The sequence below is a fragment of the Chaetomium globosum genome, genomic scaffold (genome assembly GCF_000143365.1).
Source record: "Chaetomium globosum CBS 148.51 scaffold_3 genomic scaffold, whole genome shotgun sequence".
Taxonomy (NCBI): domain Eukaryota; kingdom Fungi; phylum Ascomycota; class Sordariomycetes; order Sordariales; family Chaetomiaceae; genus Chaetomium; species Chaetomium globosum.
The window spans coordinates 1,876,703-1,893,453 of NT_165978.1; the positions used below are offsets into that span (position 1 = coordinate 1,876,703).

Here is a 16,751-nt window from a genome sequence, read left to right on the forward strand (position 1 = left end):
AGACTAGCTGAGCGCATGTATGACTCGCTGCATTTGTTCATGTGGGATTGGTGAAGATTATGGGCCATGACGGGAACGCAGCCTTGCGGACATCCCGCCGCTTGTCGTGGCTGCCCAATGGAGCCCCAGGCCGATCAGCATACCAACCGCCAACCACCCAAGGCCCGCGCCAACCCTGCTCGTTATCTCCATTGCAGATGCCAAGACGCCCCTCGCAGCCCCTCACCTAGCCCTATGCGCCCTCCCGTTTCTGGAGGCATGATGGCGATTCCCTCACGAACATGGAGAATACGTTCGCAGAGGAGACGGAAGACCGCAGCGCTTCCCCCGCCCCACTCAGCCCGGAAGGTACCTAGGCGCCAGAGAGAAGACAGAGTCTGAGAGTGGAACAATGGTGATTTGCTATCTTTCCCCTTCCTGAGGGACACAATGGCGCGGTTTCCTTGCACAAAGCTGAGCCGGGTTAACTAGGACTTTTCGGAAGTCGGTCCACGGCGTGGAAGTGGCAAATGGAGAGCGGAATTCGTGCTGCTGGGGGGGTTGCGCAACTTTGGCAACTGCTCTCTGCAATCTCACTAGCCTCCACTCTTTTGCTCAGCCGCGGACCGGCACTGGCCGCGTTGGCGACTCTGCCGCTGACCTGCACCTTCCTCCACCCCAGGCCCCGGGAGAATCTGTATGCCCCCTCCTTCCGCCCACCCCGGTGCGGTCTTGGGCCAACCAACAACGGCCACCGTGGGAGAAATGCGTGCTCCCACCCTCTCCAGAAAGGGATCAGTACATCGTCTCGGGCTGGTTCCGTGTGGCACACGACCGCTAGGCTGCCATCATGCGTTGGTTCCCAATACCTTTCGCCTGGCAAAAGACACGGCGCTCTCCCCCATGTTCCGCACTGTACGGGCTTGGGGGAGCTCTCCCCCCCTCCTGATTTGTTGTGTGTCCGCGGCTCATGCGGCCGCCCTCATGCTTCAGTAGCCGGGGCTTGGGGGGTGGGCATCGTGCTCGAGTCTTCCCTGCTTCCCTGACCGCTGCAGCGCCGAATAAGTGGTGGGTCACACCCCCGCTCGGCTGGGGGCTGACAATCCTCCTGACCCCTCTGCCACTGAAGACATCTTCCCTCTGTTCTCAATTCTGCTTCTGAAATCTCCTCCTTCTCACACAAACGAGTTGGGGAAATCGCGTTGAGCGACTCGAGATTCTACGCCCGAATCTCGTCTAAACTTGGGAGGAGCGTCGCATCTCACCCAGGCCCCCCAAACGGATACGTTTTACAAAGATAAGCTGAGCGTGGCCTAGCCTCGTCGTCTCCAACATGTCGAGCTACAGCGACGATTCGAGTCACTCGACCGAGATCAGAATACGGCGCGACCACCACCACCACCGCGATCCGTCCCCCTTCCACCGGGTTCCTCCCGGCCCGCCCCCGCCTCACCGCGGCCCACCGCCGCACTTCATCCAGACCGTGACTCGGGATGTACGGGACCACCGGCCTACAGGCTACTATCACGCGCCCGGCTCTCGTCGACCGGACGAGCGTATGACCATCGTTCATACCCGCTCCCGATCGAGAGAGCGCAGATCCCCCCCGGTCCGTACTGGGCCGATGCCCGTGCCTCCGCCCCAGCCGCCCACAGCTCCTCCTCAGGTGATCATCAACCAGCCGTTTGTTGATCGTCGCCGGGCCGAGCGGGACCGGAGTTCGGATTCTTCCTCGGACGACTCATCCCGTGGATCCTCCCGGCGTCATCGACGGCGCCACAGGCACCACCGGTCACACAGCCATGTCCGCAGCCGGTCGTCCAGCACCCACAGCAACATCGAGGACGCCAGGAATCAGTGGAAGCTGCAGAGCGCAAATGAGCAGCTCGCCCTCCTCCGGCTCGAGGCCCAAAAGAGGGACGAGCAGCGCCAGATGGAGCGGTACTCCAGAGAGCAGGCTGAGCTGGCGCAGTCGCGCGCCGAGTTGGAGATGCGGCAACGAAGGGAGGAAGACGAGCTCCGCCACGACCGTTACCGTGACGAGTATGAGCTGGAGCACCTCAAGCGCGAGATCGCCCGCATCCGGCGCCAGGAGGAGGACCTAAAGGCCGAGCACGCCCGCGAGGAGCAAGCCAAGTTCATCAAGGACAGCGACGAGCTGGCGCGGTACAAGCGCGACCAGGAGGAGGCCAGGCGCGCAAAGCAGGCCGAGGCGGAGACCGAGTACCAGAAGCAAAAGGCCGAGCTAGAGCGCCGGATACGCGACGAAGAAGAGGCCAAACGCGATAAGGCGGTCAAGGAGGAGACCAAGGCCAAGGCGGCGCTCGCCGAGCTGGAGCGCATCCATGCGGAGCGGGAGCGCAAGGAGGAAGAAGACCGGATCCGGCGTGAAATTGAGCTTAAGAAGCTCGAAGAGGAGAAAAAGGCCGCCGAGGAGGCCAAGCGCAGGGAGAAGGAGGCCGAGGAGGTCATTGCCGCGTATAAAGCTAAGGAGATGGAGCGCGCCCAGAAAGAGAAGGAGGAGAAGGAGGCACGCGACAAGGAGCTGCAGCGCATCATCCAGGAGCGCCTGATCAACTCTGGACTTGACGAGAAGGAGATCGAGGCCGTCATGAAGAACGAGAAGATCAAACGGGAGACTAAAGAGAAGAAGGAGGAGGAGGAGGAAAAGCAGATCGCCCGCCCGACTTACACTCGCATGTCGCTCCGGTACCTGGACATCGAGACCCTCCTCCATCACAAGATCGACTTTGACATGGACCCGGTAAGTCTTTTTATGCAGCCTGGGCTAACCATAATACCCTAAGAACCCCTCCACTAACCCATCTCCGTGTCGGCAGGAACCGGGCTACGTCATCATCAAGCGCTGGGTGCCCGAGTGGGAGCAGACGCTGCTGTGGGAGCACACACGGCGGCGGCGCGGCGACGGAAAGGTCATGCTCGAGGTAGAGGACCGCCATCACCACCACCACCGCCACCACTCGACCGGCTACGAATTTGTTCGCGCCAAGTCCAAGTCGCGCCACCGCAGCAAGTCGCCCGGCCTGCTCATGTACTTGGCTGGTGGCCGGCCGCGCTAAGCGGGTGTTTGCGACTCCGCGCCGCGCTGCGCTTGTCGGTGTCGTTCTGTGATGGATACCCTTCTTCTCTGGCGACTTCTCTGGGGGTGAGTTGCTAGCTATATCATTTCTGTTTTCCTTTCTTTTTGTTTCCTCTCTTTTGGTTACACAAGGTGGGAAAAGGCCGGGCCGGGGAAGCCTGAGGCGGGGGCGGGGCCTGGGGAGAGCAGACAACGCTACGCATGAGGAACGATAAGATGAGCTATGATTTGTGGTTTACGTTTGCGCGAGTCGAGATGGTTTTGGTATTTTATCTTTTGGTTTTGTTTGGTCGTCTATTCCCACCTCCGTTCTCGCGCCATCTGGCCGTCTTTGAAAGAAGAGTGTTCCCAGCCTTGCCAGGCTTGTTGTGTTTCTCTTCCCTTTTCCGACTCATGTTGCCGTTGAGCGATACGGTCCGTCCTCTAGAGTGAGCCGGGGTTGGAATATGGTGCCCTAGTGGAACAGGTGTCGTATAGTACAATATAGTACACTCTAACTAAACCCAAAACCAATCCTCTTGCATCATCCAACCCAGCCCAAACGCCGCCGTCATGCCCAGCTATGCAAACAGCCAACGCCCGCCCATCATCCCATCTCATACCATCCCATCTCTTCCCATCCTATCCTATCCCACCCCCCATACGTCCCTCTCTCACCATCTCAAATATCCACCCACCTACCCCATCCCATCCCCAATCACAACCTCTCCCTCGCCGCCCCGGCCCGCCACCCAGCCTCGGCCCTCCTTATCAACTCCTCGTACACGGTCCACGCCAGCGCCGAGCTGACCGCCTTGCGGCTCATGCGCAGCGCCAACCCGTCCCACAGCGCCCGCACCCCTTCCTCCCCGACCATCCGCCGCGCCCCGGACACCATGTTGCGGTACCGCCCCGGCTGCAGCTGGATGCGCGTCTTGACCGCGTCGAAGGGGTTGGACACCACGCTGCAGATCACGCCGGCGAGGACGCCTGAGGCGAAGTTGATGCTGGCGGCGTGTTGGAGACCCATGGGCCCGTTTTGGGTGGAATTTGTGGTGGTGGTGGTGGTGGTGGTGGGGAAGAGCTGGCTGAGGCGTTTCTTGCCCTGCTCGTAGAAGAGGACGTAGAGCCCCGCGTAGGGCGCGTCGCGCACGGCGGTCGCGCCGTACCCGGCGAAGAAGCCCCGTGCGCCTTCGTGGGCGGCGATGTCGCGCGCGGCGGAGGCCAGGGAGGTGTAGTTGTAGAGGGTGCTCTCGTAGCGGACTTTGAGCACGGTGAGGGGCATGAGGATGAGCCCGGCGAGGGAGCGGGCGGCGGCGCCTGCGAGGAGGTTGGAGGTGTTGGAGAGTTTGGGGAGGGAGGAGGAGGAGGAGGAGGTGGTGGTGGAGGAGGAGGTTGTTGTGCTGCTGCTGCTGGAGGGTAGTGGGGAGATGCGCGCGGCGCTCTGGCGGATGGCGTTCAGCGAGGTGAAGTAGATGGCGGAGCCGAAGCCCGTGCGCAGAGCCGAGGGCACGGCGCCGCGCCAGAGCGCCGGGAGCAGGCGCGGCGCCGCCCGGATGTCGGCTATGGCGGCGGAGAGCGAGTGCGCCCCCGACTGCTGTACTCGCGTCTTGAGGAGGTCGATCGGCTGGAGGAGGACGGCCGAGAGCACGCCGGAGCCGAGGCCGGCTGCGAAGTGGAAGGCTGTGTGTGGAGGGGGGAGTGTTAGCGGGGTCTGCGGACTGGTTGTGTGGATATGGGGCGGGGAAGTGAAGATAGGGTAGCCGTACTCGACTTCGAAAGCGCCGTGCGGGAGCCATCGGACATTGCGGCGTCGGGTCTCTTTGTCGAGGTGTGTCTTGAAGTGTTCGTCGGTGTGTGGTGGTTTCAGGCACCTTTGGTGGGGTGTCGACCGGAGGAGATTTCTCGTTCAGAGATTGGATTGGTGTGTCTGAGATACGGGCCGGCCATTCTCAACACAGCTCAAGAAGGGGGCTGCCCATATTGAGTCAGGCTGGGGGAAAAGAGTCGTTCTTGCTGCAAGGTACCTTAGTGTTTGGGTTAAAAAGTTGGGGCAGGACAGGTGAGGAGCTCTAGCAGCAGTGGGCAGGCATGCATTGGCCTATGACGGCATGTCAATTCTGCTCTTGGCGGACCCGGATCTGCCGGCTTAACCCGAGCGGACCGGCGCCGGGGACCCAAACAGCCAACCAGGGGCGGGGTCGGGCAGGAATACAGACGAACCATCCCGATATTGCCCTGTTGAGACTTGAGTCATTGTGCTCGTGATCGTTTGAATTTATTGTGTAAACTTAGAAACACCATCTCCTTGTAACCAAGAACTGTGTATATACCATTGCTATGTAACCAACCCGCTAATCAAACACTGCCGCTATCAACTCCCCCTCCTCTGATCCCCTACAATCGACTCCAGTCGCCCAGCCAAAGCCCGGTGCCTCTTTACAACCTCAACCCACTCATCCTCCGCCTCGGGCCCTACATCCAGCGTAGCAAGGAACAGCCCAAAATCACCGCCCAGCCGCCCTAGACTCCCCGCACAGTACAGCACCTGCGTAAGCAGACTGTCCCTAGCCGCCTGGTCCCTCACGGTAGGCAGATACACCCGCAGCGTCTCCAGCAGCATGTCCACCAAGTAGAGCGGAAACGTCGCCAGGGCCGAAGGCATCGGTTCCAGCGGGTCACTGCCACCACCCTGCGACGTAGCAGTAGTAGTAGCACCACCGACACCGCCATCACCAACACCACCACTCGTAGCCGGCCCATCACTCGTCACCGCCGCGGTCGCGGGGAAGATACTCCGAAACATGGAGACGATGGCGAAGCTCTGCTCGCGGAAGATCTCGAGGTAGCGCTTGAGGTAGCGCTCCGTCTGCTGGCCGCCCGACCAGGCGTTGCCGCTGCCGAGGGCCCGCTGGCGCGCCTGTTCCTGGTCGGCCAGCTCGCGCAGCGGCTCCAGCGCCTCGAGCATCACCATGAGCGTCGCGAGGCGGCAGACCAGGAAGAGCGCGCCTAGAACGCGCTCTTGGGATTCGCGTCCTTTGGCGTGGGCGGAGGGTTGGATGATGGTGGTGGTGGTGGTGGGTGAGGAGGAGGATGAGGAGGCGGCTTCGAGATCGGGGAGGACTCGGCGTAGCCAGCTGATGGTTCGTAGTGAGGCGGCTAGCTTGAGGCCCGGCGCTTTGAGGGAGAGGATGAGATTGGCGGCCATGGTGCGCATGGCTTCGTCGGCTTGGGTGGATATTGACTCCATGAGGGGCGAGTTTAAGTAAATGGAGTGTAGGCGCCGAATGTGCCCGTTCAAGTCCAAGGCGGAGGAGTAGTTGACCGGCGCTGTCGTGATGGCGGAGGATAACAAAGTCGGCAACTCGAGCACATCGACCAGGCGCTCGACATTGCGTGAGAGGAGAAGTGCCTTTTTGCGACGTGCTAGCACCTCATTGTCGCTGCTCTTGTTGTAGGTCGTCGAGAAGCGCACTGCTTCGCTATCAAGCCTGGGAATCGCATTGCGTAGCTCGGCAGTGCTCGCCGCGAGTGCGGGCAATGTGGTGCGAAGTGTTGCATGGTGTGATGCAGACTCGATGATCTGCTTGTGTGATTTCTTAGAGAGGGCTTGCAATGACAGCAGCAGCCCATGTGATGATTGCGAGAGTGCTTGCGGTTCCGATGACGCGAGTGATGAAAGCGGTTGTGATGCTAATGTTGTGAGATATTCTAGCGAGCTTGGGTCGGCCAGAGCCCGGGACGATGATGGCCCTGGTGGCGAAAGTAGTTCATACAGACTGTCGGCCATTTCGGGCGTTGTTTGGTGCCGGTGACCTGAGTTGAGTAACGGGATGGCCAGCTTGAAGCGTCGGTCTTGGCTCTGAGACGAATGAGGGTAATGTAATTACATACATGCATACCTGTACATACAATACCTTGCCATATGCGTTACATGACCCGATCTAACGATGTCGTTCTCGATTTCTAGACGACATTTCTCAAAAAGAAATTCAAGATAGATACAAGTTAGGTAAAGGGATCGCGCTTTACTCTGGGACCAGCCCTTCAAAATTGAAAAGAGGCGATCATTGATAAAACTTTAGGTACCTTCCCAATATCTATGCCCCGGGCTTCCATTACACTGAAATTACTCCTCGACGACCCCACAAAGCTTCGTTGTTGAAAACCCGTGGCTTCCTCCATTGCTTCAACCTTCGACCTTCAACCAAACATGGACTCAAATATGTTTCACTTTCCGACTCAAAGGTCCAACTCATCTCTTCAACAATTTTGCTATCAGTTGCTGCTATTGGACTCGATATCTTCCCATTGCTGCCTCTTCCGCCTCCCAACATCGACGTTCAGATATGGACGCTGTCCCCGACGTCCCCGGGGTCGCCCGCGAACAAGATAACCTAATTTTATGGCTGAAGTCCTGGTCCGGCTAGACTCCGACGCACCATCAGCCCCGATCATTTTGACCTTGTTTTTGTTTCGTTTTTTCCCTTTCGGTGTCTCGAGTGTCGGTGTCGACGGGACCGCCACGACACTAGCCAGCCCAGACAGCAGCACGCCAACTTTTCCCAGCCAATACAATAGCATGGCGGTGACGCCCAGCCATACCATGCCCCCTCCGACCTTCGACTTGCTCTTATCCGTCTTTTGTTTCCAGCCCTTCTGGCCAGTGTCAGAGGCAGGTTCACTCTCGCCTTCTCCCACCTGCGTGGGCACCGCCGAGTCCACTAGCGTTACCGAGCTTGAGGACTCGGAGATTGCTTCGTGTTCAGCCGCCGGGGGTGCCGACGTTGAGAGAGGCGGAGGGCGGGGCGGGTGAGAAGGGTGATATGCGAAGCCAGCCGCGGCCATGCTCAGTTCCTCCAGGGTCAACCCGGGGAGGTGCTGCACGGGATTCCCCATCATGGATGTCTCACCTGTGCTTCCCGAGGGCCGGGGTTCCAGGCACGGCCTTGTGAGCGGATGGATTTGCGGAACCTGTGGGTTATCCGGCGGTGGTTGAACTGTCAAAGTTGGCGTAACCGGGTTCGTGACGGCGGGGTGATAGCTCGCAGCCAACGCGTCGGGAATCTCGACTGGGACCTTGGTCATGTTTGCGTACCCCATCGCCTCATGCAAATCGCGGGCAACCTCATCCAACCGCAAGGGGCACGAGTACCCTTCCGCCCACTCGATCTTGGTCACAATTTCCTGGTCCTTGCTTCCTTTCTCTCCAAACTTCAACTTGTTTTTGATCTTGTCCGAAAGTTTGGCGAGTTTGCCGCTGACGTGGACTGTCATGTAGAATCTCGTCGCGTTATGCTCCAAGGCGAATGCTGTGTGGAAGAGGTTGCTGTGTGTCGGCTGCCACTCCAGCGAATTCTCCTTGAGCTCCCATCGCAAGCGGTTATACCATATGCTCTCCTTGGTGGATGAGATATACCCAGAGAAATCCCACCGTCCCCGCGTTTGAACGATCTTCTCCCTGTTCATACCAAGACCGCCCGCACCATAGCCAAACAACTGCACCTCCGGGGTGCGATTTTGTATCTTTTTGGTCTGCACGAAGGATTCTGGGCCCCGGACGCACTTGGGGCCATAGTGGTCGGTAAACTTGACTGGACAAGCAGAGCGGTGCTGGATCCGAGCTTCCTCGCCGTCGTCTTCCGTCAGGGTTACTGTAATGGTCGCCGACTCCAATCTGCAGTCCGCTGGCTGGCTGAAATCGAGGTCCAGGTAAATGATGCCGCCCGGGTTCTTCGACTCTCCGATGACGCCCCAATGGGATTTGGTAAACATGAAGCGACAATCGATCTCAACCTTGCCAATGCTCCCCCGACCTGCGCGCATATGCGTCGAGGCTATATTGTCGAATCGTTTGTAATCACGCCGCCCATATTTACTACGCACTTTGGATAGTAGAGCAGGTCGAGTGTTCTGTCCATCCATTGTCGAAGGTGGCCTCCAGCAGCCGACTCTGGATTTGGGCGCACAATGCCTGGGTCAGCTGAGGCGTCCAAGGACCCGGCCCCAGAGTGCGGCAGCTGAGAGGAAATATTATTTGAAGCAAGCGAGGGCGGGGCTGCGCGCGAACCCCTCGGTCAGCTGCATTTAAGGCCGCCGACACTGCCCCCATTAGCTGTATCTAACTTGGTTCCTCGGGGCCGCAAGAATGCACGATTGGCTCATCCTGCAGCTTTGATTCGTCGGTGAACCTGCACGAAACCCGACTCGAACGAAACCCTTGGCAAGGCTCTCGCGATGAGGAAGGCCATCGACGGGGACTGCGCCCCTCGCGGTCTTGACGAGTCCATCCTCACATACTTCTTTCAGGTTTCTCTTAAGCTAGAAGCTCGTGGCCGCCCACGTTGTCTCTGGCATGGGACAAATTTAATTAAGGAATCGCTTCATGATGAGTAGCTACACTGGTTCTGACTATCGAAACGATGAAGAGGATGACTCGACTAGTCTCGTCAGGGAAGAGACTCCACGGCAAAGAAGAAGAAGATCGGATGGAGATGGCGCCGATGTTAGCCAGCCCACACTCTCTAATCCCTATTCTAATCAATATCCCCCCTGGCTTGTACCGAGACACCAACCTCGGGGAAATTTTTGGGAGCAAATCGACGCTAGCGAACAACAAGCCGGGAAATCACTCGTCCCAGGGCGAAGGCCATGGGCTCCTAATATAGGGCAGCCGTACGACTTAGGTTCTAAAAGGCTCGAAGGCCCAGCCGCCACTGCCGCCGACCCTGTCGTCGCCGCGGGGGGCGATCACGGTGTCAAGGCGGACCCCGAGCCTCCTCGGTCGACGTATTTCCCGCACACCAGACCGGTGGCGGCGGGAGAGCCCGACAAGGGCCCTCCAGGAGAGCTTTTTGGGAAAAGGGAGATCCCCGGTGCTGCTACCACGCGAGTCGATCTTGTTCATGATCCATCTCGGGCAAACAAGGACATGTCGATTAGCATCGCACTGGATGCCGAAGAGGACTGGGATGATGACCTGGAAGAGTTCTGTCGTCTGAGAAGGCTCGGCCTGATTAAAGAAGCAAAGGAACAGTTTTGGTCGGCACTGGGGCACGTCAATACCATGCCCTATATCCGGGTCCAGTATGCAGAGATGCTCCAGACATCCGGGGACTTCAAAGGCTTCCAGGATCTCGACGTCCTCCCGGAGTTTCCCCCAGGCCCGGCAGAGGAAACCCCCGATGATCGCAACCGTGGCAAGCTGGTCGCCAATCATGCGCTCCTCGACCTTCTCTCACAACGACCTACCGACGACTACCTGACTTCTGCATGGAGGCTTGTACGCCGTACCCTGAAAGCTCTCGCCACAGAATCAACGGTCGGCTCTACAGAAGTACGTTATGAGTGAAAAGTGCGATTCCTCGACCATATCTAATATGTTGCCTCCCAGATCCAACTGATTGTTTTGTGCCTCCGCGTCCTGGACTACCTGAAAACCTGCACCCATGAGACCGTCGTTGGGCCGGCCATAGTCTACGCAAGCCGGCTGTTTAACTGGCGAAAGCTCTACCACGACCTTGTCGGCGAAAGTTGCGTCTGGGATTTCAAGGATCTCTTCTTTGCGTCAGTCTCAACCTTTGGCTGGCAAGAGACGCTGGTGCAGTTTTTCGAAACGGCTTATTTCCCCCGCGCACTGGACTCTATCATCCAAGACTGGACCCGTCCCTTTTACGACGAAGCGTCTTCAATGGGCCTCCTCGACTTGTTCACTTCCCTGATCCTCAAGGACCATGGCAACAACATGAAGGCCCGTAACACATTGTTGCTTCATCATGCCAAGACCATGGCAGAATCTGCGGAACACAATGACCCGGAGCTCATGAAGACCAGGCCGTTCGTTCAGTGGTTGCTGGCCAAGTCCGTGATCGAAATGGGCGATCCCCCGGAACGACCAGATGGGGTGCGCATGGAGCACTTCAACGGGCTGAAGCTCAACCAGGGAGGCGGTGTCAATTTGCCAATATACGTCCCAAGCCGGCACACCAGGAAACCTGACTGGGATATGTTTTTCTCACGATCCACACCCGCACAACGACGTGTTGTCGAGGTCGCTGTCAGGGCGGCGGAACAGCTTGGCGATTACAACCTACAGGCTGAGGCCTTGAAACTACTTATCCTTCAGTCTCAGGATCCGAAACAATGGATGGCTGCGCTTGCGCAACTCCAACTAGAAACCCAAGGAGACAAGGAGGGCTACCTTACAACATGTCTGTCCAGATACCTGATTGCCACCGACCCAGCGGAGGAAGCAACCCTTCTCAAAGACCTCGAGAAGCCCGGCGGACCAGGAAATGCACTCTACTTCGAGCAGTGCGAGAACGCATCCTTGACCTGGGCTTGGAGCATGGTCCGGGTGCTCCTCACGACGGCACATGGCGATGATAGTTCGATTGCTACCGGCGCCACGGAGCCGTCGCCATTCTTAACTCAGGGTTTCAGCCTGGACGGCTCAAAACTACCGCCCTATGTTGCAGAATTCGCTCGCGTAGAACTCGGTATGCTCGTTTCAGAATCCATGAGCCCGTTGTCTTTGGCCGATCTCGACTCAACAAGTGCAGGTGAGGTCAATGGGGGGCCAGAACTGCCCGACCAGCGCTACGGGACCGTTTTACTCGTGCAATAGCGGAATCAACCAGCAGGATCCTCAAAACATAGCACTGAATGGACCGGCCGGGCTGGATGGTGACCCTGCAACTGCGGATCACGCACCGCTTCTCTTGGTTCCCGTCCCGCCCTCCGCACCGCCTCCATGGGACCCCTGGAACTACTACAACGACCAACAACCAAACCCTCTGGCGCAGGGCGTAACGCCGGCCCTGGAAGTGAAGGGCTGGCCGAAGACGTGGTATGAGGATGCCAAACAATACGGGCCGAGTATACCACAGCGCCTCGTAGAGAGCACGGAATTGGAGTCGGATTCGGACGACTGGGACTCGAATATCACTGGAAGGAACCGGAGGATTTCCGTACCGTCGCCGGGCTCGGGGTTGGAGGCCGGTCGTCGGGTATTCAGCAAGCCTCAAAAGTCTAGATTTATACAGACGTTCTGGGAGAGAGACAGGTCAAGGGAGAGGGACTGGTTGAGGTTTAAGGAAGAAGAGCGTATGGACAAGCGGTTGGGCGACGACAAGAAGCTAAGCGGCATTAGATTGGAGCGTTGGCGGGGAGAGAAAGAGACGTACGAGGGAGCACGGGGCCGAGCGGTAGTCGAGGACGGCTCAAATGACGCCAAACGCGAACGGAATGGGGTCAAAACGGCACAAAAGACTACCTTCAGTAAAGGCAACGGGGGGCAAAAGACAAGAGGATGGCGTACACCACCCGCACCACCTCCACGCTCTCTCCACAATCCACACTTCACAAGTGAATTCAGAGACCGCCAAGAAGAAGAAAGTATCTCGACAGAGCTTGATAGTAGGGATGGCGGGTATGTCAGTGGTGAGCCTGATGGCTCGGGACAGGGCATGCGCATCACCATGAAGGACGGGGTGACAAAGCTCTACTTCCCTAGCAGCCATCCAGACGGCAGCGGAACGACAATGGTGTTTAACGGCAAACACCAACGCAGATCTAACGTCCGCGTTGTAGGAAAGGATGGTTCTCATGTCTCCGTTGCAGGAAAGGATAGTGACTCTGAGACCATCGCGCCGCATCGCATTCGGCGTCCCCGGCCTGACCGAAGGAAATCAGAGTCCATTACAAGGACAGTTCCGATCGCGATGGGCTCGTCAAGCGAGTCCGGCATCGGCCGGGGATGGTACAAATCCAAAAAGGAGAAGCAGGTCAGATTCAATGAGCGACAAAAATCTCCTTATGCCGCCGAAGTCAAAACGGAAGATGAAGCCGACCGTCAAGAAGAAAGAGAGTATGGCGAAACAGACCCGCTCACACCACCGCCGCCACCACCACCACCGCCAACGTCGTCGGAACCGAAACCGGGCCCAGAGCTTGCGAACGCCGTTGTCAACGATACACAACCTCCCACCACCAAGGAGGAGAAAAGTCAGACGGCGACTGCAACGGCGATAACGGCTGTGCAAGCCGGCGCGTCAACGCTACCAGTAGCGGCAGCAGAGTCGAGACCGAAACCCGCGACAAAACTGGCAGCGGAACCAGCAACGGAACCAACAGCAGAGCCTGAAGCGCCGCTCCCGCCAACGATAACATGGACTGAGCCAGCAACGGCGCCAGCGGAACCAACAGCTACTGCAACCACGCAACAGACAGAGCCCGAGGACCCATGGGCCGATTTCTGGACAGCCAACGCCGCCTCCAAGAAGAAGAAAAGCCGGGGGACTCGGTCAAAGGCGAAGCTAAAACCAAAGCTCGCCACTGCCGACGATGACGATGACATGTTGTGGGCCCCGTTCTACAAAGACAGCGGGTCCAACAAACAGCCGGCGCAAGATCCCAACAACGAGACCGCAGCGGAACTCCCGGCCCCGGAAACAGAACCGCAACCGATCCCCGCCTCAGACCCGGGCGCATCCACAACGGCCGCACAACAACAACAGCCGGCCACCGTAACAGGTTGGGACACGGCGGCGAACGCCAGCGGGTGGGGCTCGACCTGGGACTGGGGGTGGCCGACCGACACTGCGGCGTCAGCCTGGGAGCGGATGCCGGCGGTGGGAGACGGGGATGTGACGGCGGTGGTGGATGAGGGGGCGGAGGTGGTGGATGAGAGAGCGGAGTCGGAGTTGGTTGTAGGGGAGGGTAAAAGTGGGGAGATAGTGAAGATGATACAGGAGGAAGGGGTTCAGGAGGGGGAGGCGGGGAGGGTTGAGGAGGGGGAAAGGGCTCGGGTAGAGGAGTTGGTGCGGCAGGAAGAGTCCTTGCTGGAGGAGGTGCGGTGGGAGTGGGAAAGGGCTCAGATGGAAGAGCGGATGCGACGGGAGGAGTCTTTGCTGGAGGAGGAAAAGCTGGAGAAAGCAAAGCTGGAGGAGGTGCGACGGGAGTGGTAAAGGGCTCATATAGAAGAGCTGATACGACAGGAGGAGTCTTTGCAGGAGGAGGACAAGCTGGAGGAGTTGAGGCGGGAGGAGAAAAGACGGCAGGAGGAAAGGCGGGGAGAGGAAAGACGGGAGGAGGAAAGGTGGGAGGGGGTCAGGCGAGAGACCGAGTCATTGCGGGAGAAGTTGAGTCGGGAGGAGGAAAGGGTTCTGAAGAAGGCGGGGACTCGGAGAGAGGAGTCAACGCCGGTGCGGGAGAGGATTCGGGAGCAAGAGGAGGCCGGGGGTTGGTTTGATGAACTTGGGCGGCCTTTTAGTGAGACGTTAGTGGGGGATGCCGGTGAGGTAGACCAGCAGGGCTGAAGGGACGGGGGGTGCAAAGGGGAAAGAGAAGGAATTTGGAAGGAGGGTGGAAAAGAAAGGGGCCGAGGGTGGTGGAGTGGTAGAGGCTCAACGGGATGAGGGGAAGGGAAGGCATAAGAGAGCGAAGGGCGGCGATGAGGGTCCGGTATATGGTGGGGTGCCCTTTCTCGTGCCGGATGCGCCGCGGCATGCAACTAGGCTTGACTGAATCGCCGGACTTGAAGAATGTATCAGAATCGAAGAAGGGATTTAAGTGATAAGTTGGATGGGTCGGGGATGGGGGCTGGGACGGATAAGGACAAGATGTTACTCCTATGATGGACTTCATTCAAGGCGTGTTTTAAAGGATGCGGCGACCAAATGAGAGTTGGTTACCTTTAGTATAAATAATGCTGTCTACTTCGGTTCTTAGAGGACTACTTACTCCCGCTCTTTGTCAAGGACGGAAAGGGCCCATCGATGGTTATTCCGTCAAACGTGTTGGCCTCGGGCAGTTGTATTGGTCGGATGATACATACGTCACCAACATCAACGATGGGTATCAGCCCATACAGTAGGTAGTGTAGGTACTTGATGGGTGGGGGCCATAGTCGAGTGTTGTTGGGACTCGGGATGATGACTGCATCATTTGGTATGGACGGAAGGAAACCTTTCAGAATTGCATGTGACACCTTTTGCGTTCAAGCATGTCAATAGATGATCGATGCTTCGTGGAAGGCGGCGTTCGGTGCTGCGACCCCGACTAACCCCGCATCCGCCCCCTGCCTCGTGGATTCTCAGTGGCTGGCTCAGCTGACAGGGTAGCCTTGGCAGATGCCAAGATCTTCCAGATCCCAACAAAAACGCAAAAACGGGTGTTGCCTTTGGGGCCCGAGCTCCCTCCAGTCCCCACTCCGCCTGGCCTGCAGCCTGGAGCTCCGATTCGAGCAGCCCACGAATGACGAGGCCGCACATGGCGCAGTGACTTCCACCCCCTTCGACATCTCACCTGCTGCAGCCGCGTGCCTGGCCTTCTAAGACCTCCGGGGCTTGGGGACTGGTGACCGTACCCGCTTGGCGCTCGGGCGTTTGTCGTTGTTTAAACCAAAGGGGGCACCCAACTAATTCCTAATTCGATTCCCGATATCCGTTTCCTGTCTTCCACCAAACCGGCGACCAGAACCAGAAACATCATCGCCAAATCCAACATGCGTGACCCCTTCCCATCGATCCCGGCCCTGAGCCGGGCCATCGAGCCTCTGGCCGAGCGCCTCGGCATGCCGACGCTATCGTTCCATATCCACGAGGTCGTCGGCGCCGCCCTGCTCTACACCTTCATACAAGTCGTCGTCTCGCCCGTGCTCTCGACCCGCTTCTTCCCGCAACACTACCCGCGCCATGACCGAGCCAAGAAGGCCAACTGGGACACTCACGTCGTTTCCCTCTTCCAGAGCCTGCTGATCAACGTGCTGGCCCTGTGGGTCATGTTCGTTGACAAGGAACGCCAGGCCATGGACTTCGAGCAGCGCATCTGGGGGTACACGGGGGGATGCGGCTTGATCCAGGGGTTGGCCACGGGCTACTTCATCTGGGATCTGGGCATCACCATCCTGAACCTGGACATCTTTGGTCTTGGGCTGCTCGCCCACGCCGTCAGCGCCCTGGCGGTATACACCCTCGGCTTCGTACGTCACCCTTCACCCCTCACCAACCCCCCCACCCCATCAAACTAACCCGTCCGTGCTCCAGCGCCCCTACATCAACTTCTACTCCCCCGTCTTCATCCTCTACGAGCTCTCCACCCCCTTCCTCAACATCCACTGGTTTTTCGACAAGCTCAACATGACCGGCTCCAAGCCCCAGCTCTACAACGGCATCGCCCTGCTCGTGACCTTCTTCTCGTGCCGCCTGGTGTGGGGCACGTACCAGTCCGCCCTCGTATACGCCGACATGTGGAAGTCCCTGACGCAGGTACCCTCGGCCGAGTACCTGGCCCGAGCTTTCGCCGACCCGACCACGGCCGCGGACCCCAACACCAACCCCATGTACTTTGCGCGCGACGCGCCGCCCATCCCCGTCGCCCTGACCGCCGTCTACCTGGTCAGCAACCTCACCCTCAACTCGCTCAACTGGTTCTGGTTCGTCAAGATGGTGGCCGCCGTCAGGAAGCGCTTCGAGCCCCCCAAACCGGGTGCCGCCGCTGCCGCTGCTGCCGGGAAGCGCGAGGCCGTGCCGGTGGAGGCTGTCTCGCGGTCGAAGGCGACCGGTCTGGATGAGAAGGAGCGCCTTGTGGCGAGGCAACGTAGGGCGCCTTCGATTATTGAGGATGTGGTGCCTGATACGGAGGAGTTGAGGGAGGGGACTATTCAATGAGGCATGGGTACTTGGAGAGAGAA

General features: G+C 58.6%; 6 protein-coding genes across 6 annotated transcripts; 3 read left to right on the forward strand and 3 right to left on the reverse strand.

Annotated features, from left to right (window-relative positions):
- Nucleotides 1-1,312: 1,312 nt before the first annotated feature.
- CHGG_05906 (uncharacterized protein) lies at nt 1,313-3,059 on the forward strand (the record flags this gene model as incomplete). The annotated part of the gene is made up of 2 exons (XM_001222000.1): nt 1,313-2,743; nt 2,820-3,059. The coding sequence occupies 2 exons, from the start codon at nt 1,313-1,315 to the stop codon at nt 3,057-3,059; spliced, it is 1,671 nt and encodes a 556-aa protein (XP_001222001.1).
- Nucleotides 3,060-3,776: 717 nt separating this feature from the next.
- CHGG_05907 (uncharacterized protein) lies at nt 3,777-4,864 on the reverse strand (the record flags this gene model as incomplete). The annotated part of the gene is made up of 2 exons (XM_001222001.1): nt 3,777-4,741; nt 4,828-4,864. The coding sequence occupies 2 exons, from the start codon at nt 4,862-4,864 to the stop codon at nt 3,777-3,779; spliced, it is 1,002 nt and encodes a 333-aa protein (XP_001222002.1).
- Nucleotides 4,865-5,432: 568 nt separating this feature from the next.
- Nucleotides 5,433-6,848, reverse strand: CHGG_05908 (uncharacterized protein; the record flags this gene model as incomplete). The annotated part of the gene is made up of 1 exon (XM_001222002.1): nt 5,433-6,848. One exon carries the CDS (start codon nt 6,846-6,848, stop codon nt 5,433-5,435), a length of 1,416 nt encoding a protein of 471 aa, XP_001222003.1.
- A 488-nt stretch (nt 6,849-7,336) lies between these two features.
- Nucleotides 7,337-8,884, reverse strand: CHGG_05909 (uncharacterized protein; the record flags this gene model as incomplete). Its single annotated transcript, XM_001222003.1, has 1 exon — nt 7,337-8,884. The coding sequence occupies one exon, from the start codon at nt 8,882-8,884 to the stop codon at nt 7,337-7,339; it is 1,548 nt and encodes a 515-aa protein (XP_001222004.1).
- Nucleotides 8,885-9,446: 562 nt separating this feature from the next.
- On the forward strand, nt 9,447-14,376 carry CHGG_05910 (uncharacterized protein; the record flags this gene model as incomplete). Its single annotated transcript, XM_001222004.1, has 4 exons — nt 9,447-10,394; nt 10,452-11,619; nt 11,717-13,908; nt 14,056-14,376. 4 exons carry the CDS (start codon nt 9,447-9,449, stop codon nt 14,374-14,376), a joined length of 4,629 nt encoding a protein of 1,542 aa, XP_001222005.1.
- A 1,187-nt stretch (nt 14,377-15,563) lies between these two features.
- CHGG_05911 (uncharacterized protein) lies at nt 15,564-16,728 on the forward strand (the record flags this gene model as incomplete). Its single annotated transcript, XM_001222005.1, has 2 exons — nt 15,564-16,040; nt 16,105-16,728. The coding sequence occupies 2 exons, from the start codon at nt 15,564-15,566 to the stop codon at nt 16,726-16,728; spliced, it is 1,101 nt and encodes a 366-aa protein (XP_001222006.1).
- Between the last annotated feature and the right edge of the window lie 23 nt (nt 16,729-16,751).